General features: G+C 47.5%; 12 protein-coding genes across 12 annotated transcripts; 6 read left to right on the forward strand and 6 right to left on the reverse strand.

The window, feature by feature from the left end:
* Positions 1–1,443: 1,443 nt before the first annotated feature.
* On the forward strand, positions 1,444–1,964 carry FVEG_15229 (hypothetical protein; the record flags this gene model as incomplete). Its single annotated transcript, XM_018904353.1, has 4 exons — positions 1,444–1,497; positions 1,557–1,636; positions 1,686–1,742; positions 1,795–1,964. 4 exons carry the CDS (start codon positions 1,444–1,446, stop codon positions 1,895–1,897), a joined length of 294 nt encoding a protein of 97 aa, XP_018747291.1. The 3' UTR covers positions 1,898–1,964.
* A 278-nt stretch (positions 1,965–2,242) lies between these two features.
* FVEG_03271 (hypothetical protein) lies at positions 2,243–3,935 on the reverse strand. The gene is made up of 2 exons (XM_018890886.1): positions 2,985–3,935; positions 2,243–2,931 (listed from the first exon to the last, which is right to left on the reverse strand). The coding sequence occupies exons 1-2, from the start codon at positions 3,897–3,899 to the stop codon at positions 2,401–2,403; spliced, it is 1,446 nt and encodes a 481-aa protein (XP_018747290.1). The 5' UTR covers positions 3,900–3,935; the 3' UTR covers positions 2,243–2,400.
* Positions 3,936–4,589: 654 nt separating this feature from the next.
* Positions 4,590–6,064, reverse strand: FVEG_03270 (hypothetical protein; the record flags this gene model as incomplete). The annotated part of the gene is made up of 2 exons (XM_018890885.1): positions 4,590–5,263; positions 5,317–6,064. The coding sequence occupies 2 exons, from the start codon at positions 6,062–6,064 to the stop codon at positions 4,590–4,592; spliced, it is 1,422 nt and encodes a 473-aa protein (XP_018747289.1).
* An 898-nt stretch (positions 6,065–6,962) lies between these two features.
* On the reverse strand, positions 6,963–8,983 carry FVEG_03269 (hypothetical protein; the record flags this gene model as incomplete). Its single annotated transcript, XM_018890884.1, has 9 exons — positions 6,963–7,191; positions 7,244–7,490; positions 7,543–7,699; positions 7,756–8,005; positions 8,062–8,160; positions 8,212–8,503; positions 8,560–8,687; positions 8,738–8,793; positions 8,855–8,983. 9 exons carry the CDS (start codon positions 8,981–8,983, stop codon positions 6,963–6,965), a joined length of 1,587 nt encoding a protein of 528 aa, XP_018747288.1.
* Positions 8,984–9,384: 401 nt separating this feature from the next.
* FVEG_03268 (hypothetical protein) lies at positions 9,385–10,580 on the forward strand (the record flags this gene model as incomplete). The annotated part of the gene is made up of 3 exons (XM_018890883.1): positions 9,385–9,882; positions 9,930–10,227; positions 10,282–10,580. 3 exons carry the CDS (start codon positions 9,385–9,387, stop codon positions 10,578–10,580), a joined length of 1,095 nt encoding a protein of 364 aa, XP_018747287.1.
* A 679-nt stretch (positions 10,581–11,259) lies between these two features.
* FVEG_03267 (hypothetical protein) lies at positions 11,260–12,580 on the forward strand. The gene is made up of 5 exons (XM_018890882.1): positions 11,260–11,318; positions 11,365–11,484; positions 11,531–11,729; positions 11,782–12,185; positions 12,234–12,580. The coding sequence occupies exons 1-5, from the start codon at positions 11,290–11,292 to the stop codon at positions 12,532–12,534; spliced, it is 1,053 nt and encodes a 350-aa protein (XP_018747286.1). The 5' UTR covers positions 11,260–11,289; the 3' UTR covers positions 12,535–12,580.
* Positions 12,499–14,543, reverse strand: FVEG_15228 (hypothetical protein). The gene is made up of 2 exons (XM_018904352.1): positions 13,212–14,543; positions 12,499–13,153 (listed from the first exon to the last, which is right to left on the reverse strand). Exons 1-2 carry the CDS (start codon positions 14,534–14,536, stop codon positions 12,559–12,561), a joined length of 1,920 nt encoding a protein of 639 aa, XP_018747285.1. The 5' UTR covers positions 14,537–14,543; the 3' UTR covers positions 12,499–12,558.
* Positions 14,544–14,886: 343 nt separating this feature from the next.
* On the reverse strand, positions 14,887–16,796 carry FVEG_03266 (hypothetical protein; the record flags this gene model as incomplete). Its single annotated transcript, XM_018890881.1, has 5 exons — positions 14,887–15,736; positions 15,782–15,865; positions 15,930–16,015; positions 16,070–16,237; positions 16,296–16,796. 5 exons carry the CDS (start codon positions 16,794–16,796, stop codon positions 14,887–14,889), a joined length of 1,689 nt encoding a protein of 562 aa, XP_018747284.1.
* A 987-nt stretch (positions 16,797–17,783) lies between these two features.
* On the forward strand, positions 17,784–19,407 carry FVEG_15227 (hypothetical protein; the record flags this gene model as incomplete). The annotated part of the gene is made up of 2 exons (XM_018904351.1): positions 17,784–19,350; positions 19,400–19,407. 2 exons carry the CDS (start codon positions 17,784–17,786, stop codon positions 19,405–19,407), a joined length of 1,575 nt encoding a protein of 524 aa, XP_018747283.1.
* A 699-nt stretch (positions 19,408–20,106) lies between these two features.
* On the forward strand, positions 20,107–21,129 carry FVEG_03265 (hypothetical protein; the record flags this gene model as incomplete). Its single annotated transcript, XM_018890880.1, has 2 exons — positions 20,107–20,797; positions 20,873–21,129. 2 exons carry the CDS (start codon positions 20,107–20,109, stop codon positions 21,127–21,129), a joined length of 948 nt encoding a protein of 315 aa, XP_018747282.1.
* Positions 21,130–21,528: 399 nt separating this feature from the next.
* Positions 21,529–24,321, forward strand: FVEG_03264 (hypothetical protein; the record flags this gene model as incomplete). Its single annotated transcript, XM_018890879.1, has 2 exons — positions 21,529–22,348; positions 22,411–24,321. 2 exons carry the CDS (start codon positions 21,529–21,531, stop codon positions 24,270–24,272), a joined length of 2,682 nt encoding a protein of 893 aa, XP_018747281.1. The 3' UTR covers positions 24,273–24,321.
* Positions 24,322–24,432: 111 nt separating this feature from the next.
* Positions 24,433–25,074, reverse strand: FVEG_15226 (hypothetical protein; the record flags this gene model as incomplete). The annotated part of the gene is made up of 3 exons (XM_018904350.1): positions 24,433–24,509; positions 24,561–24,944; positions 25,002–25,074. The coding sequence occupies 3 exons, from the start codon at positions 25,072–25,074 to the stop codon at positions 24,433–24,435; spliced, it is 534 nt and encodes a 177-aa protein (XP_018747280.1).
* Between the last annotated feature and the right edge of the window lie 555 nt (positions 25,075–25,629).

The raw sequence follows: 25,629 nt of genomic DNA on the forward strand, positions 1-25,629 counted from the left end.
CAATTGTGGAATGATTCAAGGTGGTCTTCTGGCTGTTGAGCACAGCAGGTGAGCAAGGCAGACAATATTTATATCCATGGCCCATTGTACCATTCACTATTGACAGTGTCTCTCTTTTTCAGCTTGGTCATTCTAGCACAACGACGGGTTAGCCTCAAATGTGGGCCAAATCAATAGCGGCGAAAGGCCCGGGCCTAGACGTGCGGGGATGAGGATCTGATAGGAACATGTACGAAAATCAGAAATGTGATAAGATCGGTATCGGTGAAGGAGGGTGCAGAGCAACAATATCTATTGGCTAGTTGGGTTCTGCCAAGGCGGCGTTGTATCCCACTAGCCCGCGAATCTGATCGAGGCTTGATATGCATGGCAGATGTGGGAGGGGCAACTTTACAGTTGTGAGATTTGGCGTTCATCGTCTGTTCGAGACCCGGATGTGGCTGGCTGACACCAACGCAAACGTTTGAGGTTTCCTACCTACTGAAGCGGGGAGTCTTTATTGCGCCCTAGAGACAAGTGAGACAGCAAGTGTTAGCATTCCAGTTTTCTCTCAGCTGTACGAAGTGCGGACATGATCATCATTCAGCCTCACCATATCTGCTTGAATGGAATACTTCAGAGTGCCATTTTGAGTTCTTATCAATGCATGGCGTTATTATCGGCTACGAGCGCGTAATCTAGGGTGCATCGCCTTGCACAGCCTCATCTTACCCAAAGACCGACAGTCGATACACCACGAGCCTTGGTTGTAGAGAAAGCCTGTTGAATAAATTCAAATATTTCCATAGAGCAATGATACTTAGGTATGACAGTTTTGATGTTAACCCCGGAGTCTTGGATAATTGCTCTAATTGCATGAAGCTGGAAGAGGTTGCGAATCAGCTGGATAAACCTGTTTACATGGTGTCTAGCCCTCCGCTGTAAGTGGCTGGTGGAAAACAGCAGCCACATTTTGAGATACCTCAAGTAAGGCGAAGATGAAGTACTTATAAGGAGTGAGGGGCAGCCCAACGGCATAGTTGGGTGAGCAAAGCCCTTTAAACCAACGGGTACGCTCAGACGCTGTAAGCTCGCGCGGTTTGAGATAGCGGAAGGTTTCCGCCGCGAGTGCGATATTAAATGATGCCTAGCATAACCCGATAAGAAGCAGCACGTTTCAGATAAAAGCAGCGTAGCATGGCCTGATAAATACCCGTGAGCTTATGTGAAATTAGGCTAGCTTTGCAGATCTCCCAAGCCACAGCGCCTATCCTTTGCTTCCAGTGATATGATTAGATGCCGGCAGCCATTTGCCGCTACCCATGTTCAGAGTATTGACTGCTGACCTCCAGGACCCTTGCTCTAAAGAGCTCTTAAATATCTTTAGAGCCTCGCCATAGTTCTCATGCTTGTTATTGAACTCTTAAATTGTTCTGGCTAGTCGCGCTACTCCCTATAACAGCCATGCAGATCATTGCAATTTTTTCCTATTTTGCTGTTGCAGCTGCTGCGACGGATGTGATCACCGCAAGTTTCGTTTTACAGTAGCTGTCTAAGATATGACTGACTCCTGACAGGCGAGGGTTTATGATCAGAGGAACCTCAAAGGGTCGCACGAAGACGTTCACGGCTACAAATGCGGCAATGTTGGCTCCAGGTATGTTTTGCATTAGCAATCGTAAGTGGCTTTACTAATTCTCTCTTAGCAAGTTCAAGGTCAACAGCATCCACCTTCGTAACAAAACGTTCTGCTACTTATATCAGTAAGATTAATGTTGGTTTGTATTTGACTTACTAATGCCAATTTTCTTCCAGGAAGAAGGACTGCAAAGGCTCTAGGATTTATGTATCGAGGGATGTCAACGATCTGCACCTGGACACCGTAAACTCGGTCCTTTGCGTCAATAATCCGAACTAGTTACAGGTCATTTAGATTAACTTCTAAGCAGCGTCCGCCACAATAGATTATTCACATTGTCCATCAGATATAAACATGGTCTTCTTCCAACGCGCCCCGTGATGCATGAGTGAATCAAATTTACGCGCTCTAAGTGGTCCTGAAGATTCACGTCCTCGTAGACTTCACTATGGCCTTTTGTCATTCCAGACCTCAACTCAAGGGCTTGCCCACGATCCAACTTGAGAAATTCGTGACAGCCCCGCTCTTGTGAGATAATGATTTAGTTCAACTACTGAGATTACGATGTGGCCATGAGGCAATTGCCTACCATACACTAGCGAATGCGATACCGGTCTGGGAGAGCTGAATTGAAATCGCCTGATATGATGTGATGAGCTTAAGAATACGACCTATCACAGATCTCTATTTGAACATGTGTACTATGATACACATGCGGAGTATCTACCTAGAGGCAGCAAGGCTGACTCAGTTGTCCTGGTCCGATCCCGCTATTATATATGTCAAACATGGCAATTATGGAAAAACTTTCTTGTTCTCTGACACGTCGGACATGTGTCTGGAAAGACTTGTCGCACATTTTGCTGCGGAGCGTAACCCCAATCGTCGTTGTTCGCAGGATCAAGAAGAGGGTCCACAGAGCTGCACACAGAAGCCTGGCCTCTTGAGCTGGTACCCGAGACTGGGCCCGTTAGGGAACGCCGTGAAGGAGGTCCCATCGAGCTACGAATCGAAGGAGGGGGGCCAATTGAGCTACGCGTTGAGGGACGGGCTGAGCTGCGGGCTGAAGGAGGGCCCATTGAATCTTGTACCGATCTCCCCTCGCTCTCCGTATAAGATGTTGTTGAGGTTGTACTTCTTCGTAGTGGAGTAGATTTGATGCTACAGTGGGTAGCCCTCCAATGCTCGATAAATCCGTTTATCTGAGGCTTGAATACCCGCATAGCCCAAGTATAGGTGTTTTCGAGTATAAGCTGGAATTCCCTGATGTCACGAATCTCAGTCATATCTCCCTCCCAGATACGTTGCATCATCTAAGATGAATCATCATTAGAGCTTAGTTACGGACCCCAGATTTCGTACCTACATAGCCTTGATTTCGTCTCCTGTAAGACTCGTAAGAGCCCTCTCTATGGTACGCCATAAAACCTTCCGCATAGTACGTTATCCAGACACTGACCTTACTGCCGACTGTGGTCACGGCTGGAATGGGGGGAATATGCATCTGCTTACGCAGCTCAACGGCATACCTCGCAGCGATCTGGTTTAACTTGACGGCACACGCGCTGGCGTTTAGTGCTTGGCAACAAGCAGTCTCTAATTGCGCTGACCGTTGACTCTCACTAAGGCTTTTCTTGCCACTCTTATGCTCGACAATAAGCCACGGATAGCAATTCAGGTCTGCTTCTCGCGGCTCATCCTTGCCAAAAACCTTGAATGGGGAGGGACGCAGACCATGCATATAGAGCTCCTTCAGTGTAGACCATGAGAAGGACTCTACAAGAGATGGGACTGGTTCTTTATTCCATTCCCGACCTCTGTGGTCAGTTATTCGAGGTATAGGAGATTCAGCGGCCAGGTGGTACATCGGCAGATAGAAGACAAAGTCGGCCTTGGGAAGCGTCTTCATTTGATGTCCTTCCACCTTCTCCCGGAATGTTGTCCATAGAGCGTTGTTGCCAGGCCTTATAGCGTCATAATAGTAGTTCGATCGTGAGACTCTGCGCGATACATCTTGTGAGACCGAAGTGTCGTTCAGAAGTACATCAAAGAAGTTTTGTCGAAACAAGTCTTCCCAGATTTTCTCATCATATTCACCATCGGAATTTTTACTAGCCAAGTATTGGATCTGGATGCATTCTTCAGAAGGCGGGCCTTGGTCCTGGCATGCAAAGTCAAGCATTGACTGGCCGAGCGACTTGACATGGGGGGGGAGCGGGCTTTGCAAGTCTTCCTCATAGAAGAAACCCGCCGCAGATAATTCAGAGCGGCTCCACGCCATTTTCTTCAAGCGAATCGAGCGATATGAGAGTTTGGGGATTTAAAAAGGGGGGAGATGGACAGAAGACGTGTTGGCTCATGTCTTTCTTTAATACATATGCACGGCAAGGTTACATCTGTTGGTTGAGATACCCGTATCCCTGCTGCATGGTGGGATAGTGTCAGGATGTCTTCCTCCTTGCTAAGATACCTCGCCGCAAAAACCCCCTTAGCAGTTTTAGTAAGTGAGGATATGTGTCCGGTACAATAACTTGACCTGATCTCTAATGATCTGTTACAATCGATTTTGTGTAGAGCAAAATTCCATTCTGTTTGTTACTTTGAGAAGCCTCAAGCTATCTATTTTATCCACAGCCATGTCATATCATGCTCTGTTCACTGCCTGGTGACCATGCTTCAAGCACAGGAGCTGAAACAGGGATTGACGAACGAGCGAATTAAGAGTGTGCTTCCACTGAAGACTAAGCCTTAACCGTAACACTCGGCCTCTCCGCCACCTCCCCGAGTCTAGCGTGGAAAATAGCGTGCAGCCCTCGTCAGAGAATCTGCAATGGAGATTGCGACTTACCAGGTGTCAGGTTCTCGGAGTCTCCGGTTAGGGCCTTGGTATTTCTCTCAAGGTGTAGAGTGCCCACGGAGCCTGTGAAACATGCAGTCAAAATCTATCGCTAAAACTAACCCTTCTAGTTGCTCAAATCCAAGAGACCCTATTCTCGATCCGTATTTGCTGTAGCGACACTCTGTCAACGACATGATGCAGACCCAAATGATGAATAGCGTCCCCATGAGACGTGATATCCTCCATGAACACGTTTGAGTTAACGGTGAGCACTCTGCCAGCGTGTGTGACAGCTACCTTCTCCCAAGCCTCAAGAGTCTTCGACTCCAGCCTCACATCTACTGTGCCTTGCCAGCATATCGAACCATGCTCTCTGCGATAGGTAAAAGCGCAAGCTTCTCTTCTTTCTCCGTGCCACATAGTCAGCGCCTGAAGCTCAGGCATATTGAGTGCGACTTGTGCAGCGGTTTGGAAGATCTTATTGGTCTGATGGACGTCGGCCTTGGAGAAAGCTCGGTGTGTCAATGTGAGAGTTTTTAGTCGAGGCCATCTCCAACTTGGCTGGCACGCGTCGAAGAAATGCTGGGCATCGATCATGAAAGCGACGGAAAGATGCTCAAGCCTCTGGCTTCGCAAAGCAAATACCCCGCCCAGTTTGCGAAAAGGAAGTCTGACTCGTCCTGGATTTAAGAATGGCGAAATGCCTCTACCAAGTGCATACAATTCCAGGAAACTCTCATTAAAATCTTCGAATATGGTGAATTTTTTAACGCTTGCTGGGATATGTTGGATTGTTCTTACAAAATCTATTATTTGTTCTGTCAGCATTTTAACATCTTTTTTTTTACTTCTTACTTACCCATATCTGATACTTGCTGTACTACGTTCATGTGTGACTGCCATGGTTCGTAGTGGATCTCGTCCAGGTTTGGTAGCTTTGACCAAAGGTATCGTATAACATCAGGATCGAACTGCTGACGGCACTGGCGGCGTAGGACAAATTTCGTCACGGCATTGACAGAAGGAAGATTCTCTCGAAATCTCAACTCAGATAGCCCAAAAGGGCGTCGTAGAGCATCGTCTGGTGGCGCTTCAGTGACCCTGCCTTGAACCCACCCGTGACCGGGATCGTGAATGAGATCTTCACTAGGCTTTTCACACTCGAATTTATCTTCGCCAGGAGCTCCGAAGTAACTGTTCTTGAACCAGTGCTGTGAGTCGCTTGGGCAGTAAACGTTAAGTTCCAGAGTCAAAGGTTCTCTCCACGTCGTCAGGATGCGGAATAACCTGGTGATGGCTTCTCTCAGGATCACCGCAATAGAATATGACAATGTCGCCGACTCTCTCTTTCGGCATGCTCGACAGGTATATCCTTTGAGCTCTATATTGAGCCATAGATGCTTAATCTGCCCCCTGTAGTGGTCGTTGAGCTGTTCGAGGTGGTCGAGACACGTGGGGTTGAGTCTGATATGTGAAAAGTTCCTCTGTTCGATGAAGGTTCGCCATTCATTCGAGACGGAAGCGAAGAGTGCGATTCCGTGGTGTGCGTCCAGGGCCTCCAAGATCATGCAACGGATCTCGGTAGGTAACGAGTGCCAGCGGACCATTTTATCGGCGTTTTCAGCTGGACAAGACGAGGCGGTGATGGAAGTCACAGATGAGGAGTCAAAGAAGATTTTATTCCTGAGAGAGTTCTGCTTGTTGACTTGCTGAGGGTTAGCCTGGCTTTATAAATAATGTTCAGCGTGCCCAAACATTTAAAGCTACAGTTCGAGGCCATGGCTCTGGTTAATAGAGTATCACAACAAAGTTTGTATGTACATTTATGCCATAGTAATTGGTCAAGACTTCTGACGTAATGTCTACATTGTGACCTGGTTCTGTCATTTAAAGTTACTACATCTAGCCGAGAGTATATATTGAGCACCACGAACTCAGTTAGTACGGGATCTAATTGCGTGTGAATGGAGTCTTATTTATCTACCAGAGCCTAATCTAGGGCTACCACCCTGTACAATTTGGGATCTAATTGCTTCGCCATTTACGGTTCTTTGTATTAGCTTCCACCTTAAATTTTAACCTTGCGGCCAGCAATTGGACAGGTAGCATGTTGAGTTCAAACGTTAGAAGGTGGGCTTGATATTTACATTGTAAAGTCTAAATCTAGTCGATAAAACCATGCAAGTTTGCCTTGGTTTGGTATCATGTGAAACCTAATCTACCAGAATCCTATGCGACGACTACGAGTCACCTGCAGCCACGTTAGTAAACATAAACTCTCTTCTGGTTCTTGTACATCTCCTTGGATACACAGCCCATGTTATCAGCTCCGATGATTCCTTTGCAATTCCTTGCTGACTTGATCGGGACTTTGGTCTTTTACAGGATCCTAAGGTCGAGGTCACATTTACATTACTGACGGTCTGCTACTCTGCCGATTGGATATACGCACGAAAATGCCGATCTATATTATACGAGGTATTTGTCTGTAGGATCTTACAATTCCTAGTTTCCTAGACTGCCTTCGATGACGATCTCATCTCGGGGAAGATGTTGTTTCCGCCCTTTATAGAAGCAAGCGTAAAATGCGCAACCTGCAATAAACCCTGAAATTCCTACGGCTCCATACATCCACACCAGATACGGGTCTTGCGAGACTGCGCCAAGTGCAATGCAGATCGCAGCAGCAACGGCGATGGTCAGCCAGAACAGAGCTGAGATGACAGATCGGAGGCTAAGAAGCCTCGTCAGTACACACATCAAAACAAAGGGATGTGAAGGCTTACTTCTTGGGAGCTTGAGTGAAGGCTAGCTCGAGACCTGTGATGATAACAAAGGCTTCGGACAACGCCACGAGGATATAGGATGGTGCTTGGATCCAGACGTGGATGCTGTTTGGTGGTGACTTGTAGATGTAATGTTGGAGAACGCATGCGTATGCCATGGAGATTGAGGCGAACATAAAACCCATGAAGATGCGAGTGACGGGGTCAAAGTCGATTCTATACTTTCGCAGTAGGGGATACACAATTACTGAAGCGTCGTGTTAGGGACAGCAGATGACTATTGCCGAAAGTGTACTTACAGTCGAGGAAAGGAATAAAGAAGCAAAGAGCAATGGGATCGAGGTTCTGCAGAAGATCATTTGGTGTTCCGTGAAGAGCCATGGTTCCAGCCTGGGAAATGAGGTTGTTCCACATCTGGTTCCAGCAGATGAAATAGAATGGGAAGAACAAGAACATCTAGGCGCAATTGTAAGCATTTACGTTAATGGTAACGAAACTGACTGAATACGTACTTTACAGCTTTTGAGTCCCCGCTGAACATCACCGACGTACTCATCGGTGTATCTCTCTTGACTAGCCAACGGGTACTTGTCACTGTGGCCTGTTGCTCTGAGGACTGATGGTCGTGCATTATCGAAGCCCTTCTCCTTGATGGCGATGCTAGTTGTGCGGCAGGCGTCGAGAATGGCTGAACCAACTGGGGGGACGCGGATGTACTTGTTTCGGCCTGAGATGAACACAGCGGCGGAAATGAGAATGGCACTGTTTGAGAAAAGTTAGTTTCCGAGGTGAGCCTGGGTCAGCGGCATTGGACTTACATCAATGGAACCAAGTACGCCAGCCAGAACGAATGATGGGCTTCAACATTGACCGTGATGAGCGGTGAAAGAGCTCCAATATTGACGACCCAATAAAACCTTGACGTTGATTAGCGGGTACATATACTTGACTGGGTACACCTGTCTTACCACATAAAGAGCCTTTGCACGGTGAGCTCCGGATCAACGATGACCTCCTCTCCTGACTTCAGGGTCTTGAGAACGGGGTGCGAATGCTGATACTGCTCAGCGCACATCGGCGTGACATTAGCCTTAATTCCTCCTGTCCCAAGGCCAATGGTGATCATAGCAGCGACAAGACCACCAAGGCCAGCGTTATTAAGGAGAGCCGTGGGTGTTGAAGTCGAGACGAGAATGACGAGGCCGATGACATAGATGACGCAGGCGCAGCAGATGGCTCTGAACTTTCCGAGATACTGGTCTAAATATTTACGGTTAGACAAGGGCTGAGTGCATGATGCTGCTTGAGAGGCTTACCAGCGACGATAGCGCCAATGACTGTTGAGGCATAGGCCCAGAACTTGAAGAAGTTGCCGAGGGCTGTTGCGACAGCTTGACCTTTTCCAAGGGCGCCTGGAAGGTCGGAGCCGGGGTCGTACGGGTTGCTAAGCACTGTTAGTATCGTAAGAGGTGAAGCATCGTGATTGTGACAAACTTGATGTAATTCTGGATCGGTCCAGAAAGACCAAAGTAGGTAAATCGCTCACCGAGCTACATCCGTCAGTCAGTTCAATTCCCAGTCTCTGAATCGTTCTGGAGTCTTTGGTCTTACCTCGACAGCCAAGATTAACAATGCAATCTTTGGCAACTTATCGGGAACCCTCCTCAACCCTCGCCACTGCTCCTCCCGTCCCGCAATGCTCTTTGCATCGCCAGCATTGCTCTCAATCTTCTTCTCCATGTTAACTTCAGTCGTCATATTCTCAATCTCAGTCTAGGTAACAAATAGATGGTCCGACTCTCGTATGATGGTGGGTTCTTCATTTCTCGGGATGCGACGCCCTGTATATAAACATCATGAGTTGGAGAACTTTACCCCGGACCGACAGACCCATCCTGCTGGGAGATAACGCGGGGTCATTGCTGTGGGTTCTGATAGGCGGCGTTCGACGGCCTATCTGGCGCTATCTTGGGAGATAGCGTGGCTGATCGGCGTTGAGAACGCCGCCAATCAGAAGTGACGCCGATGTTGGAGGCGGTTTAGATGGGAGATAAAATAAGTATTCTTAAAAAAGGGCGTATTAATCGAATTTATCTAGTGAAAACTTGTTGATTTCGACTATTATCTTTGTTATCTTGACCATGTCATATACTACGACAGCAATTGAAGAGGCCACAGCCTCATTTCCAAGCTTGAAACGCTTGGAAATAGGACCGGTTGAATACCCTGGTCTTGATCCCGAATGGCGAAAACTATGGAACACTCATGGAAGTTCCATGGTTCGGGCAGATGAAGTCAGCATCGAGGAATATCGCCTCAATCCTGCAAAATACAGCTTCACCTATCCAACATACAAAGGTCCAGAAGTCTTCCATGTTGAAGATAGGCAAATCCCAATGACGAAACCAGAGGGCTCGATCACTGTGAGAATCTATACTCCAGAAGGACCTGGGCCGTTTCCTGTTCATCTGAACTTCCATGGTGGAGGATGGGTGCTAGGAGGTCTTCAGTCTGAAGCAGCATGGTGTCGACACATGTGCAATAAGGCTTCCGTCAAAGTCATCGATGTTGATTATCGTATGGGCCCGGAATACAAGTATCCAACAGCCATATATGACTGCTGGGACGCTGTAAAATGGGTGAGTCCGAGTTTTACTTTCCAAAGTATTTCTCTAACTGGATACAGACCATAAACAACGCGACTGAGCTTAATATTAACCCACAAAGCGTCTCGTTCGGAGGTCTTTCAGCAGGTGGACATATGACTGCTGTTTTGGGTCATTTTGCTCGCGACGAGGGCATCGACATCAAGTTGCAGCTCTTGATTGTCCCGGCTACAGACATGCGCTACTGTAACTCAAAGATAAAACAACTCACTGCAGAGAACTGTCCATATGAGAGTGTCTTGCAGTTGAAGGATATTCCATGGGGGCCTCTTGGGCGAGAGCAATGGTTCTTGAAATATTTCGTTGGCGAGGACGCTGGTAAGCACAATCATTTTATTCGTAAGAGAAGATGGTATTGACAGTGTTGAACAGATGAGCTGGAGGATAAATTGAATAACGAGTGGATCCTTACTCCAGTTATCGCCCCAAACTTCAAGGATCTTCCTCGGGCGCATATTGTCACTGCGGAGTTTGATCTCGAAAGAGATGAAGGAGAGTATTATGGGCAGTTACTGAGGAATGGTGGGAACGAGGTTACGGTGAAGCGCTATGCCGGCTGCCCTCATGCTTTTGCGCATTACAACCATCCAGAGAGAGGTTTGGCTAGGGCCTTTGAGTTCATTGAGGATACGGCCAAGTTATTAAGAAATGTCCACAAGATAATTTCATAGAGCATCAAGTATTTTGACTCAGTCTCTACCCCGATGGCATTTTATTATGAACGATTTGTAAACCATTGATCATTGGCTCTGAATTAAAGGCTTATTTGCTGGACCCCAGTGCGACTGGCTACCCTGCAGCGTAAGGACCGACATTGAGTACTCCAATATACAAGCAATAGCTAACAAGCCTCAAGGAGCAAGAAAGCATCAAGCTTTATTATAAGATGTTAGAATGAGTTCAGTATACGGCCAAAAGTCAATAAAGCTATGCTGGGCTTGAGTTAATTGACCTAAGTCTTTACATCATTCAAAAGCAGTGTCCCGAGTTTTCTTGCCTCCCCTGACTAAATGAGAGTGACTTATGTCAATTAAATGGTTGATATTTCTCTTCTTTATTGAAACACATTTCGCCAGTCGCCGCTGATGGTTATTGAGTCATCGTACGATTCATATCTCTAGATCCAACAATCTTTTCCGTGGCGATGTTTCCCGCGGCCAACTGCGCAAACGCCACCAATCACATTCGACGCCGACAAAGATGGACAAGGGTTGGCCGACACTAGGCCAAATCGGATTTGTCCGCGGTTGGTAGCTGGCATCGTGAAAAGGTTGAGTAGCCTAAGATAAATCTCAAGCGCCCTTCGCAGCAAGAACTTCTTCTATCTAATCAATACTTTCACTTGGATTTATTTGTCAATTATATATCTTGAGATCAAGAATGGCGTCTGATAGTATTGTCATCGTCGGGTAAGTCGCCTCATCATAACTCATGAGCCGTCTCTGACAAGGGCAGCGCGGGAATCATTGGTCTCGACGTTGCTCTCGTTCTCTCCCAGCAAGGCTACGGAAAGAACATCACAGTCATAGCCGAATACCTCCCCGGCGACACTTCGCCGTCATACACATCTCCCTGGTAAGTCTCTCACAAGTTCGAGCCGCGATATATACTAACAGATCAGGGCTGGCTGCAACTTTTCCGCCATTTCTGGCACCGATGCCAACGCGATAAAATGGGATCGTCACGGCTATGCACACCTCAAGAAACTGGCCGCAGAAGACTCTGACAAGTCTTTTGTGAAAAGGACGCCTTCAATTGAGTTCTGGGATGATAACGTCCCGCATGACAAGATCAAGGCTATGGCCGACTATCTTGACGACGTGAGTTAACAATAAGATCACTGACTATATAAAGAGTTCTAACGGCCCATAGTTCCGAGCTTTGTCCGCTCAAGAGCTCCCTGATGGCGTCAAATTCGGCTGTGCGTTCACCACATTGACCGTCAACGCACCAGCTCACTGCTTGTACCTGTACAAGAAGCTGAGAGAGGGATACGGCGTGCGATTTATCCGCCGCAAGCTCGGAAGTATCCATGAGGCATACGAGAATCCGGCTACAAAAGTTGTCTTCAACTGCACGGGTAACGCAGCAAAGACGCTTGCAGGCGTGCAAGACGAGAAGTGTTATCCAACTCGAGGCCAAGTCCTTCTCGTTCGGGCATCGCATGTGAGTACCAACGTCATGCGTCATGGCAAGGACTACGAGACGTATGTCATCCCTAGACCTGGATCAAATGGAAATGTCATCTTGGGAGGATACATGCAGAAGGGCAACGAGTAAGTCTCTTGGTACTGGAGCTTAGAAAAAGACTAATAAGATGATAGTGATAGCGCAACGTACTCCTCAGAGAGCGAGTCCATTCTCCAGAGAACAACAGAGCTAAGCAAAGAGCTGCAGCAGAAGGAACCCGAGGTCTTGGCTGCATTTGCGGGCATGCGACCATCTCGTGAAGGCGGCGCAAGAATTGAACGCGATGAGATTCCCGTTAATGGAGAAAGACGTGTGATTGTGCATAATTACGGTGCAGGTGGTACAGGCTTCCAAGCTGGCTACGGTATGGCATTGGACGCCGTCAAGAGCATCGAGGACATTCTGAGCACCCTTCCGACCAGGTCATTATTGTAAGCAAAAGTATATAGATCTGTAATTTTATGTTGCCTGCTTTGACGCGTCTAACGCAAGCTTCACATGCGGTTCCAATTTGAGAACTTGGTCGACCCCTCGCCAGAATATGGCATCCATCCTCAGTAGACCCAGTCGAATGACTACAAAAGCATTGGCTTTGAGACGCATTTGCTTCCGCGTCGCTTGGAGAAGCTCCATCGATGAGAGTGCTTCTTCGTATGTAGTGGCTGAGACAAACATGAATAACATGGCAAAGCAGAGTGACGAGAATGCACTTTGGCACCAAGGGGGCCAGTGTTCTGCTGTTTCATCGCTTTTCAGAGTTTTGAGAAAGTCAGAATATTGTTCCAGGACTATCATCAGGCTCTCGCGCGGAGACCATTGATCTAAAGTGGATGCTGAAGGGTGAGAATCTTGGGCGTGAACTGCAGCGCGCAGTATTAGTAGTTGTGTGTAATAGTGGCCGAGTTTGATGGCCATTCCAGGCATCGACCTGTCGCTATCGGAATCAATTGAGCTTGCTCTATCGGGTTGAATACGTTCCAAAGACCCTGAAAGTTCAAACACAGTTGTTTGTAGCTCTTCTGGCCTCCGACTTAGACTTGATGATCGAAGAGAGCTAGAGATGCGTCAGCCTCAAATAATGAGAGTTGGTAGCAGAAAGCTCCAAGACTTACTAAAGCCGGTCAAGGGTATTACCAAGACAGGATGTGAGAGCCGAGAAGGACGTTATGCTGGTCCACTGCGATGCATCGAGGCTAGAAGCAAGTTCATCGTGAGCCGACAGCTCGTCTACCAACCAGTTCTCGCGGCTGATATGAGGTGGCCTTCCCAAAGCGGCTGCTAACCACTTATCCATCGCGAAGATGAAGAAGGACAGTCTACGTCGAGCAGCTATTTGAGCCGATGGGATATTCCAGAGGGAGGGGTCAAGATGGAGCCCGATGTTTGTAGCTGCTGAGACCAGCGTTCCCATTGTGGTCCATCGATACGATGCATCTGATACAAGGGGGTTCGAGGAAGGTCTGACTATAAGTAAGAAGAGAGTTTGCACAGTGGCAATATTTGGTGAGTGAATGTCGAAAGCAATCGCGGTATTGATGAGATGGGCCAGGTCTTCGGCATCAGGTGAGTCATACGCTATGTCAATGCAGAGTTGGTCGTCGTACATGGCGAAAGGTAGTGCAATTGAGTAGATGGCTGCCAACAAACAAGGCGAACTCGTTACAGGATCTGGAGGAGACTCTGTTGAGAATATCGGGTAATGTGGTGCAATAAATCTGTCGTAAAGACTTATCAACCTTTTGCCCATATTTTGAGAGACAGTCTTCTCGAGTTCCGCTCTTTGCGCAGATATAGGAACGCCGCTGTGCCCTGCTTCTCTTCGACTTTGGGCAAACAGCGATGGTTGCGAAACAAGGAACTGAACTGGCGGGTTGCTGTTCACTGATCTAATGGCGAGCTGCTTGAACTTGAAGGTACCATGCTCATCTGATTGATAGCGCTGGAGCAGATAAGGATCCATATCTCCACTGAGCCCAAGGGTTTCTGGGTGAATATTCTCATATCCATCCAGCAACGGATATGTCTTGCTGGGCCCATCTAGTGAGTCAGCCGCGGTGGATGGAGGGTTGTTAACTGGTGTTTGGAACATGAACTGATACTCAGAACCTTCTATGTCAAGATCGTGAAGGAAGTCCATGTTGATGTCGGGAAAGCCGCCTGATTCCGCCGGCGAGATATCGTCGTGATTAACGGACGAGATAGGTTCTTCTGCAATTCCACTCGATGGTCCAATCGCATCCTCTGCATCATGAGATTCAGGGCTTGTCTCTGCTGTTTGTTGCCTCTTCCGAGGTCGGGCGGCCTCCACAAAAGTGCATTCCTTCCCGTATTGCTGACATAACCGACATGGAGGGGAGGACTCGATTCGACACGCAGTTTTACGAGAGCGGCAGAAGTCGCAGGGTCTTTGCCGCTTGCTCATGTATTTACGCATCATGAGAAGTGGAAGAAGGAGGTTGAGATAACGAATCAGAATTTACTAAACCGATCGGATCTAAGCTCTAGACAGCACGTGATCTGTCCTAATTTGGGGAGACTAACATTGGCGTCAAGCTAGACTTGGGACAAGATATGGCAGACCTACTCATTCACTAGCATGCATTTGTAACGCTGGTATGGAGCATATCACGGCAAGAGGAATGAGGTTCACGGTGAGAGCCAAAGGGCAACCAGGAAGCGATACAATCATTACATAGTAGACTCTCAATTGTACCTTGATTACAGTTATCAACCTTTTATCATTGGAAATCAGGTATTAATGATAGGTATGTAGAGATCCAGCCATCATTAGCCAATATGATAGAAGAGTTTGGACATCTTGCTTGAAAGTCGACTGACAATAGATGTCTCGGATGAAGCCGAATAGCCACTCCGTGTTGTTTCCCCAGAGCGCCTCCGTGCCTGCATTTCCTTGACAAACTTTGGCCATGTGTTCGTCAAAACGAGATACTTGATGTGTTGCTCAATGGAATCGAAGACATTAGGTCCGAACTCGGCAGGGATAATCCCACTATAGTTAGGCCTCTCCATGACTAAAGTTGGTGCTGACTCAAGGGACATCGTGGTTTCAAACGGTACAGCTGGGTGCACGTTCGTTTGTCCAAATGTCTCTCGTGCAGCTCCTTCGAACATCTTTTCCATGTACTTGAGATCTGCGGATCCAAGGTTCAGCGGAAACTCGGCATCGCGAGGACTGATGAATGTGGCGTATATATCCAGTCCAGCATTATACGCATCGCGAACATCTGCCTCGTCTGGCTCTGCACGCCACGAGATCTTCCACCTAGTAACCTCAGTCAAGAAAGAAATGTTCTCTCCAGAAAAGTCGTTCAGCGCTGAGAAGTCTTGGAGGGGTCCAGGATTGCTGTTGAGGGTGTAGTTGAAGGCGCTGATTGTCAGGAGGGTATCTTTCATCTCTTGATCTGACGATTCATATCCTCCCTTTTCGCCGATACGAGTAGCTACCTGAGAACCTCTTCGTAGATCATTGAGCTCTTGGAGAGTGGAAGTTGAGGACGTGGCATACCACTCGACATTCAGACTTTCGATGCGCTTGACGAGGATACGTTGTTTGATGACTTGGAACGCAGGGACGAATACAGCAAAGATCTCGATAAGAAAGATTGAGACGTGAATCCTAGACTTGGTGAGTGATTGGTCGTATGGGTATTTGTGAACTTACCATGAGCTTGGAGGGAAGTAGAAGTTGACAGGCGCGAACGCTGGTACATAGCTTGCAATCAAGAACATAGGTGTTGCGTGTAGGCTGTTGATTACTGTCGGTAAAGTGACTCGAATATATTGTATCGTGCAAATGGCTAGGTACTCACCTGGAGAGGCAGCAGCCGATCGTTTGGGTTCGCCACCCCGTAGTATCGCGGATGTTCCATGTCCTCCAAAGCAGAAAGGGTGCAACCTGACGAACGAAAGGTTAGCCGGGGACAACAGTATCAGCTCGAAGGGTTCTCACCATCCATGTCCAAACTACTTGCCAGAGCACAGAGGGCCACCACTCCCAGCCCCGGCCCAACTCAACTATTTGCTCAGGAAGTGTCTGACTCTTGATCTCGGTACCCGGAATACCATAGGTAGGATGGTATTTGCGACATGCTAACCACATGCCGACTGTTAGGATAACCTACTCGCCTCAGTCAGCGTTTCACCTAGTCCACTATGACAAAGCAAGGCTAACTGACCTGGACGACCATACCAATCCCTGTGAGGACCAACAGCTTTTTGGTATATTCCAAGCTTCTAAATCGGCACAGCCAAGAATTGCGAGGATGTACCGCATTAAACTGGTCTCTCAAGCGTGCGCTGCTATACTTCTTTTGCAGCTTAGCTACATGAAGAAGTCGGCTGTTGCTAGCGTGGAAAAGAGCAATGCCGAGAGGGAACCAGATTCCCATGAAGAAGTACTGTATGTCATATGCCAGAACTATAGGTATGGTAGGTCCGACTGTGTACACGATCTGGCCGAGGATCCAGTAGATGTGAAGGAGAACAATCGCAGAAAACGAAAGAAGGAGGCCGCGGAGTCTGAGTAATGGATTGCTGCGGTTTTTCCAGCAGAAAGCCATACCAAAAAGAACCAGGAGGGTCCAAACGACGCAAAGGTCAACGTAGAATACTCCAACCCAGTCCCACCTGGCTGGGCTAGTTGGGAGGTTGTAGATGGTGACTGGTGGTGCGTCCATGGTGTCGTTATCTCCCGGATGCCGTTGCGATGAAGAAGGCTACAATGGATCAAGCCCAGAAACAGCCTTCTCTTTTATTATCAAGAAATTGCTTGGTATTAGTATCGGGTGGCTGAGGGGCAAGCTATTATGTCTTCCCATACACAATTAAAATCAGCAGTGTGCAGTGTGACCCTGCCCTCCTATTCCCGGAAGTGTTGAATCATACTAAAGCATTTTTGGCTAAGCGTTGAAGATCGCAGCGAGAGCGCCGCAAGGGAAAATGTCTCCTTGCATTAAAGAACGGCTCACGGTCTCAGATCTCATCGAGGAGGGTCCGATGATGGTGTGTCTCAGATGATCCTAAGGCGAAAAGTTCTCCTTGCATTGCTATCGAGAACTTCTGGGATTGGATTGTTGACCCTTTGCATTGGCTTAAAGTTAGAGTTATCTGGTTTAGAGAGCGCAGATTGGTCACCATGAGTATGACAGCTTTGATTAAAAGAGATTTGTTTAATTCAATCAAAGGTGGCGGTCAGATTGGCCTTACCCAGCTGCCTAAGCCAGATCACGTAGTGGGCCCAATTTGACCAATTAGAGAGGCCTCGGCTCCTTACATCACGCAACACCATCTTAGTATCAAATTAAAGCCAACTACACTTTGATTGCTGAAGTATTACTTGTAAATTCAGCCTCATAAGATTCATGACCCATTACAGCTGATGAGGCTGGTAGTATTGTAGATTGGCCGAGAGGCCCTGTCTGCCTTGAGCTATGAATATCCGTTAGCCTGTTGGCTGTGGCTATGGGCGAGTAAAAATCCTAACAAGGCTGTGACGCGAATTACATCGCCAGCAAATCAGACGTGCAGGAACAGTTATCAGGCAGACTCAGCTGTTTATGCCTTACCCCGCTCTTCATCATATATTGTTCAATTTCTCAGTGCCGACATGCTGAGTATTTACGCCTTTCTTTTGAAACGGATATTCATTACCTTATTCATACCCAATGCGGCTAATCAATACGCAAACCCTAGAACTCCATGAGTTCTTCAACGAAAACACGCCGCCTTATGCGATCCTGTCTCATGCTTGGGGTGACCAAGAAGTTACCTGTCAAGACTGGCAGAACCGTCAGCAAGCCATTCAGAAACACGGATATTCGAAGATTGTAAAAGCATGCAATAAAGCTTCAAATTACAAGTTAGAGTGGCTATGGGTCGATACAAATTGCATCGATAAGAGCAGCTCAGCAGAGTTGTCAGAAGCGATAAACTCGATGTTTGCATACTATCAGAAGTCAGAAGTCTGCTTTGCCTACCTTGTTGATGTTCCTACCGCGAATCAACCCGAGGACGTACTAAATTCTCAAATCGAGAGAAGTCGTTGGTTTAGTCGAGGCTGGACACTACAAGAGCTCATAGCACCAAAACATCTGATCTTTTATGCTGCGGATTGGTCCGAAATTGGCAAAAACGATGGATCCCTGACCACTTTGATTACATCAATTACTCAGATTCGTGGCGCCTATCTCACGGGTCAATCAAGTATACACAAGGCTTCTGTTGCCGAAAGAATGTCTTGGCTGTCAAGACGAACGACTACACGGACTGAAGATATGGCATACTGCATGCTTGGTATATTTAGTATCAACATGCCATTGCTGTATGGGGAAGGGAAAAGAGCATTTTTCCGGCTTCAGGAAGAGATCATGAAGACCAGCAATGATCACACCATTTTCTGCTGGGAGTGGAACGCGGATGTCCCGAAGGACTGGGGCAGTCTTCTTGCGCCATGGCCAACGACTTTTGAGGCCGCTGGGGATTTCTGTCCAGCCATCAGTCACGAAATCTCCATCTATTCCATGACCAATGCTGGGCTCTCAATTCGGCTGCCCACCATGACCACACCAACAAGCACCCACTGGATTTCCAATTGGGTCGTCGTGCTGCAAGCTACTTCGAGACGCTTAGTCGCCGAACCGCATGAGTATCTACAAGGAGCATGTATAAGGGTTGCGGGACGCAGGATAGGAGACTTGCTCCACGTCTCGCGAATCCCATCCCTCCCTCGACCCATGACTATATCAGAAGCTCATGCGGGGCTATTTTCAATCGAAGCCCTTGTTGTGACAGGGGACTTTTGTTTCGGTGGCGAAGAACTCCTGGATAATGAAACCATCCCTGACTTTGATGATGAACGAACACTACACTTCCTGCCCGTTTTCAGCGGGAAGTCTATCAGGAACAGCCTGCTGCCAAAATGGCACTTTCAGCACTTGTATGGAGCAGATATGAGTTTGGACTCAGCAGTAGGCACAATTACACTGAATGTTCAGGAGGGAGTTATTGGAGTTGGTACAATCATGATGACTTATTATAAAGGATCAAAATCGATATCATCCAACCTCCTACTCGGTGCCCGCGTGGAAAATGCCGCCTGCGATGTTTCCGTAGAATTTGGTGGACTACCTAGCAAGGTGACTCTTGACATCTTCCACGACATTCAGTCGCCATCGAAAGAGAGACTGCGTCACGGGGGCAGTCGATCTGCAATGGACGCTCGGGACATGGATGGTATCTTGCGCCAATGGTTTCAAGAAGTCATGCTTGACAGATTTGACAGACCGCTAGTCTCCTACAGCCAAAGATTTAAACTAACGATGGTATTGGAGAGAGGTATAGATGTCATGAGGGGCTCTAGAAGCTGTTATTTCTTGTTCTTCTATGAAGGCGACTTTGTCGGAGCTCTACAGTCTTCAGCAGCCGAACGTGCGAGGCGTATGATGTGAGCTATGAGCTGTGGCTTCTATCAACTCAAGACTCTTACAAAGTCGGTTCAGGCAGTATGCCAGCTACCCACACAACTGCTCCAAGATAATCTTTGTAGCCTATCTGATTTCAGTAGCTGAAGTCGCAGTGTAGTTTAGTAAAACAAATCCACAAAAACATATAATGGTAGTTGATACAGTTGAGGATTTATGTCGAATTGTTTATGCGATACCGGACGGCAAACCGTTGCAAATGATGCCGTTGTTAGCTACAAAATCTCATGGCCAAGAAACGACGAATGTGTGCCTCTCAGTCTCAGCCCTGTCCGCCTTCATTCTGTCGGTACTTATCACGCGAAATTTGACTAAGTAATTACAGCCTCTTCTTTCTACCACACTGAGGCCGGGCAGGTGTACTGCCTAAGCTTGTGCCGCTTAAAGTGGTCATTTCGCTGGCCAGTAGCTCGACCCCGCTTCCAAACAAAGCTCTGGGAACACAGCTTAACACATTCACCGCCCAGATATCATACAACGATTCGTATCGATACACTGTTTCCAAGAAATGACATCCGACACTTCTAAAAACCCACTGCCACCGCCTCAAACACCACTGGGATGGAGTGTAATCCAGTTCACTTTCAGCGATAGAAACACAGATTCAGAGCTGGTGGTTATGTGCAAAGACAAACGCTTTATTATAAATCTCTCTGCCGACAACTTTTCTGAGTCGCTCAAGTTGAAAGAGCGTTATCTCTTCTTCTTGCAAGTTGCCGAAGAGTTCGAGCTAGATGGTGTAACTGTCGAGGACTTCTGGGATTGGATTGTCGACCCTCTGCTCCCCATTTTCCGGGAACTGCCCACTCCAGACCCGGCAGCGCCACAGACCTTGGACGGCTTTTTCAACCCCGAGACTTTCATCTACACCTTCCAAACGGTTTCAGATGATCGTATACCGCAGCTAGACAGAGACGCCGAACACCAATCTCCATTCGGTATCTCCGTTCCTGATGAACTCTGTACGCCATGGAAGCCCTTTGATCCATCTGAAGTGCAGATTTGTCATGAGAAAGTGATCGGCCCGCCCTCTCATACGCCGAGCAAGGTCCTTTTGAACGACGGGACGATTTCATTCCTTAAGCTCGCCCGCTGTGGCGATACGCAGTCCATCAAAAACGAGCTGCACACATATGGGAAGATCGAAAGAGCACAACTTGACCTCAAAGTGAAAGTTTCACGCCTCCACGGCCTAGCCCGTAACAACTAATGTGTTATCTATGGTCTTTTACTTACATATATTGACTGTAAGCGTATGACACTTTCGTGCGCAGTACAACCGGGCACAGAAGTTTCATTAAGGGAGGGATGGGCTGTACAAATTCAGGAGGCTATTGGACAACTACATAATGCTGGAATTGTTTGGGGTGATGCCAAACCGGATAACATCCTAATTGATGTGAATCAGGATGCTTGGCTTGTTGATTTTGGTGGCGGTTACACGGAGGGATGGGTGCCTAAGAACCTTGCCGGGATAATGGAAGGAGATCGCATCGCTCTACAGAAGATACTAGAGTACATCCGCAACTAGAACATTTCCCCTCGCCATTCGATCTTCACTCATTTTTACTGACTACGTGTACATTTCCAGCGTTTCAACGAACCATTCACACCGTGTCAGACGAAGGATCTGGACCCTACGGCACTGTATGTTGGTCGTGAGTAGTTCACTGTTTCACGTACACTAGCAAAAAGGTGATAGGTCTCCGTGCATGTCTTCACTCCACCTCAAGATATGCGCCCCGACCAATTGCTTTTGCTTAGCGCTGTTGCCTGATCCAGCTTCACACCGCTTTCTGTTCTGGAGAACCTACGAGAAGCGTCTCTTGTCTTTCTCTTTATTACCCGAACCTTTCCTAAATCGCTGAGTGTCTTTCAAGTGAACACTTTATATCTTTTCGGAAAGTACAGCACACAAAAACTATCAAAGATGACATCTTCCTTTTTTGCACTCTCACAAACCCTTGGAGGAATCACCCACACTAAGATCAGTGAACTTGAAAAGCAGCGAACTATTTACGAATCACGAAAGGATAAAATCCTAAAAGAGGCCAATCAAGAAGTTGATCGAACTGCAAGAATCAAGCTTCTCCTAGAGGGAGTTGAGAACCTCAATGCCGAGGCTTTCAAAAGCCCTGCTGTCAAAAACATCAAGCACTGGCTCAGTCAGTCAAAATACGATGTATCTGTTCCAAGCGAGTTAATGCAGGCCCATGAAGAACTACTCAGGTCGCATCTAGAAGTCCCAAGTCGGAAACTAGCACTGGGCCACCTCTACGCTCGGCTTATCACGGAATGGATGACTGCCTCTCTTAGCGACCGTCCAGCCTCGGAGGAAGAATCCTACGAGGTTTTGGATCGGCAGAAGGAGAGACTGCAGGAGTTGTGCGACAAGTTTGAGCGTGTGGTCTTTGAACCGCTGGAGACTGATGAAGTTGAGATTGACCTCTACCTTAATGAGTTGTTTCAAGGTGAACAGAGTGAAGAGGGTGCCAAGTCGCTCAAGGCTCTGAGAGAGACAATCGGCGACTCTTGTGATGAAATCTTTGGCGAAAAAGCGCCTTTTGATTCTACGACACTTACGTGGTGTATCAATGGGCTACTCGCTGAGGATTTACTCAGCGACCAGAAACAGGCCATTCTTCGGGACTTTCTTGAAAAACCGGTTGTCTTGGGAGAGATCGCTGATGTACTCAATATGCGCTTCTCCAATATCGACAGCTGGGAATGGGATGCTGGTGAGAAAGGCAGTAAGTCCTCCAGAATTGTTCTTTCCTGGCTACGGATGACATAATTAACTCAATTGCCTTAGTTCCCGTTCTTCCTCGTCAGCAGCTGAATGGTAAATACAGAATCTGGATGGACGAGGATGTCTTGCAAGCAATTCTAATCCACTACATCGGGATCAAGTGTTGCGTTGCTCTGAAACAGGCTCTCCACAGCTTTATTTGGGAGAATAACTTCTGGAGATGGAACACCGGGTCAGATCCAAGCCTCGACGAGAAGCAGCGCCGCATGTATTACTTGGCCGCCGGAGCTACTACTGCCTCAAATCTCGCGAACGAGAGAAGAAGACAGTACGTAAATGAGTTTTTCATGTCACAGCTGCCGGAGGATGTTGAGACGATTGGGGCTGGTGGCTATACCGATCCCACAGAGGAGCAAGACACCTCCCAGAAACCCAACATTAAGCAGAGCATACTGCGAACACTCGCTACAGAGGCAACCGTGCAAAAAACTTTGAAGGGTGAAGTGTCGCTGATACAGACCGATCTCGAGTGGTTCGCCACGGGCTTGTCGCATACAACTATCTTTGCTACCATGCGATTCTTTGGATATACTGAAGCCGCCATTTCGTTCTTCAAGAAGGTTCTCCAGGCGCCTCTCAACGTGCAGTCCTCCCCAGATTCGCCGTTGACAGGTAGTCCAAGAGTGCGTCGTCGTGGAGTCCCGATGGCTCACGCGCCAGAGAAACTTCTTGGCGAGCTTGTTCTCTTCGTCATGGATGTTGTGGTCAATCAGCAGGACGGCATGCTATTGTACCGACTGCATGACGACCTATGGCTATGTGGTGAACCAATACACTGCAAGCGGGCTTGGGCTGCTATGAACAAGTATGCCAAAATCCTCGGCCTCACCTTCAACAGGGGGAAAACTGGGTCTGTGTACATAACCGAGGGAGAAAAAGAGCGAGATGCCGATGTTACCAGCGCTTTGCCTGAGGGCCCAGTCCGAGTTGGGCATTTATCTCTCGATCCCAAGTCTGGGATCTGGGAGATCGACCGTGCGGAGGTAGAGGGGCATATGAAGCAGCTGAAGAAGCAATTAGACGGATGCATAAGTGTGCTGGAATGGGTGCAGACGTGGAACAGCTGCATGGGACGGTTTTTCAGTCATACCTTTGGTGAACCAGCACACTGCTTTGGTCTGCATCATGTTGAGAGCATCCTCGAGACTTACCAGATGATGCAGAAGTTCTTATTCCCCGTGGCGTCAGATTCATCACAGAGCAGTCATGGAGCTGTGAGTCACATCAAGCATATGATAAAGGATCGCTTTGGGGTAGATGTACCTGATGCGTTCGTCCATTTGCCTGAACGCTTGGGAGGACTTGGTCTACGGAATCCCTTCCTGCCTATTCTGATGATTCGGGAAAGCATTGCAAAGAAGTCTCCGACATCAATTATCCAGCAATTCTTTGATACGGAAAAAGATACATATAAGCGATACAAGAAGGACTTCGACGCTCTGGCAAGCGTCGACAGCCGTATAAATGAAGCCGTAAAGGCCGCAGGAAGTATGAGTTCTGATACGTTCAAGAACCTGCTTTCGACTGAGGAGCTCGAAAGCTTTTTCAGCTTCGAAGAATACGCAAAACACAGGGATTTGACGAGTAGTGCCTTGTTGGAGGCTTACGTGGCGCTGAGGACTGTACCACGCGACATTAGCCCAGCCTTGGACTCCGATGTTTCGCGGACCCTGAAGCACGAGCTAGGCGTCAATCTGAACAATTCAGGTAGTAAGACGAAAGAGGTTCGGTGGGCGTTGCAGATGTATCGGGATGTGTTGCGTCGTGACTATGGAGGTTTGCGTCTTGTGGACAAGGAACACCTGCCGCTGGGTGTGTTGACATTGCTACGGAGTAGAGCAGTAACGTGGACCATGGTTCTGTAGTGAAGATTTTCAGTAACTAAAGCTCAATATTAGAGTCTCGAGATGGATGGAATTCTCTGTCCTCTGAGTCTGGTGTTAATTGACTTATGCTAGCGATAGTCTAGACACCTTGTTGACGGTTCAATACCTTCCTTTACAATACAAATACATGCAAAGAACACTACTCCTGTTTGATCCCAGACGATCCATGAAGCCGGGCTAGCAGCCGCTTCTGCATGTCCAACGACATCAACGTCGCTAGCTTACATATTAGCAATTATCCGATAATGTTCTCATGATGAAACTTACGAATCACAGCATATGGCAGATATGTCCCTAGCAGAGTTTGCTTAGCCTCAGGAGTGAGAACCTCTGGGCCTAGATACCACATATCGTTGAAAACTATAGCGGTGCAAAGGCCAACCACTACACCGTAGACGATACCTACAAGCTCCGCAGAACCAGACATGCGCTGTTTGGATGACAGTGCGCGGGTGAGATAGATTGCGAGAGGGAACTGCACGACAAGTTCGACATAGACAAGGAATTCGAAGAAATGCCCGGGAATGTCAATGTTGTAATAAGGATCTGAGAATGTTGTGATGTACCATTGACGAAACGTGATGAGAAAGTGGAATGGCGAGCCACGAGGTTGTACTAGAGACTGTGGATAGAATGGAACGAAATCGATGGCTGGTCCAGTCATGAGTAAAGTAAGTTTTATGCTCGTGACGGGATGATTAGACTCACCTAGCATAGCAAATAGATGGAGAGCTACTATGAACAAATATAGATAATCGAGAAATGGCTTATGTAGTGACATGATGAGGATTTTCGTCTTGTTAACCCAGACTAGGAAACTTTAAACAGAGAAGATACATGAGAAATTGTAAATAACAGAAGAGCGGATTACTTTAAATACCTAGCCTGCGCATTGATATCAGCCCCCGAACGTCCCGAGATGAGGCTTATTAGTGCTGCTACAGTACCGGCAAGGCACCGCGCGTTGATTGGCCTGAGTTGGCGGTAAGTGCAAGGAAGTAAAGTTTTGGTCGGCAGATGTCTGAAGTAGTCGTGTCCTTTTTCTTTGAGACACTTGTTTATTAGGTATTCATATCCTGCCGATTAATTGTGCTTAAGGGTAGTGGGTATAGCTTGCGACTCGACGCAGCTGTTCTCTTCTGAACCCACGTCATCGACACACGCCTTGAGATAAAAACAGCCTGGTCACGCTTCCTTACTGTAAGAAATTAATTTACAGCAAGCTACGCATTATAGGTCTTAATACCATATATTCTCAGGGTTTCGTAGAATACAACAATGGATATTTCTAGAGCTTCCATATGCTGATCCCTGTTCAATGTTACAAGACTCAAAC

This window comes from Fusarium verticillioides, chromosome 5 (genome assembly GCF_000149555.1).
Source record: "Fusarium verticillioides 7600 chromosome 5, whole genome shotgun sequence".
NCBI lineage: Eukaryota > Fungi > Ascomycota > Sordariomycetes > Hypocreales > Nectriaceae > Fusarium > Fusarium verticillioides.

What these genes read in the sequence shown, in the direction of transcription:
- FVEG_03271 (XM_018890886.1), bottom strand. Translation starts at nt 3,899, where the DNA reads ATGGCGTGGAGCCGCTCTGAATTATCTGCGGCGGGTTTCTTCTATGAG. An exon ending in GGAGACGAAATCAAGGCTAT is followed by an intron (nt 2,932 to 2,984) that starts GTAGGTACGAAA and finishes GATTCATCTTAG; the next exon opens with ATGATGCAACGTATCTGGGA.
- FVEG_03267 (XM_018890882.1), top strand. Translation starts at nt 11,290, where the DNA reads ATGGCGTCTGATAGTATTGTCATCGTCGG. An exon ending in CCGTCATACACATCTCCCTG is followed by an intron (nt 11,485 to 11,530) that starts GTAAGTCTCTCA and finishes CTAACAGATCAG; the next exon opens with GGCTGGCTGCAACTTTTCCG. An exon ending in TGGCCGACTATCTTGACGAC is followed by an intron (nt 11,730 to 11,781) that starts GTGAGTTAACAA and finishes AACGGCCCATAG; the next exon opens with TTCCGAGCTTTGTCCGCTCA.
- FVEG_15228 (XM_018904352.1), bottom strand. Translation starts at nt 14,536, where the DNA reads ATGATGCGTAAATACATGAGCAAGCGGCAAAGACCCTGCGACTTCTGC. An exon ending in AATACCCTTGACCGGCTTTA is followed by an intron (nt 13,154 to 13,211) that starts GTAAGTCTTGGA and finishes ACGCATCTCTAG; the next exon opens with CTCTCTTCGATCATCAAGTC.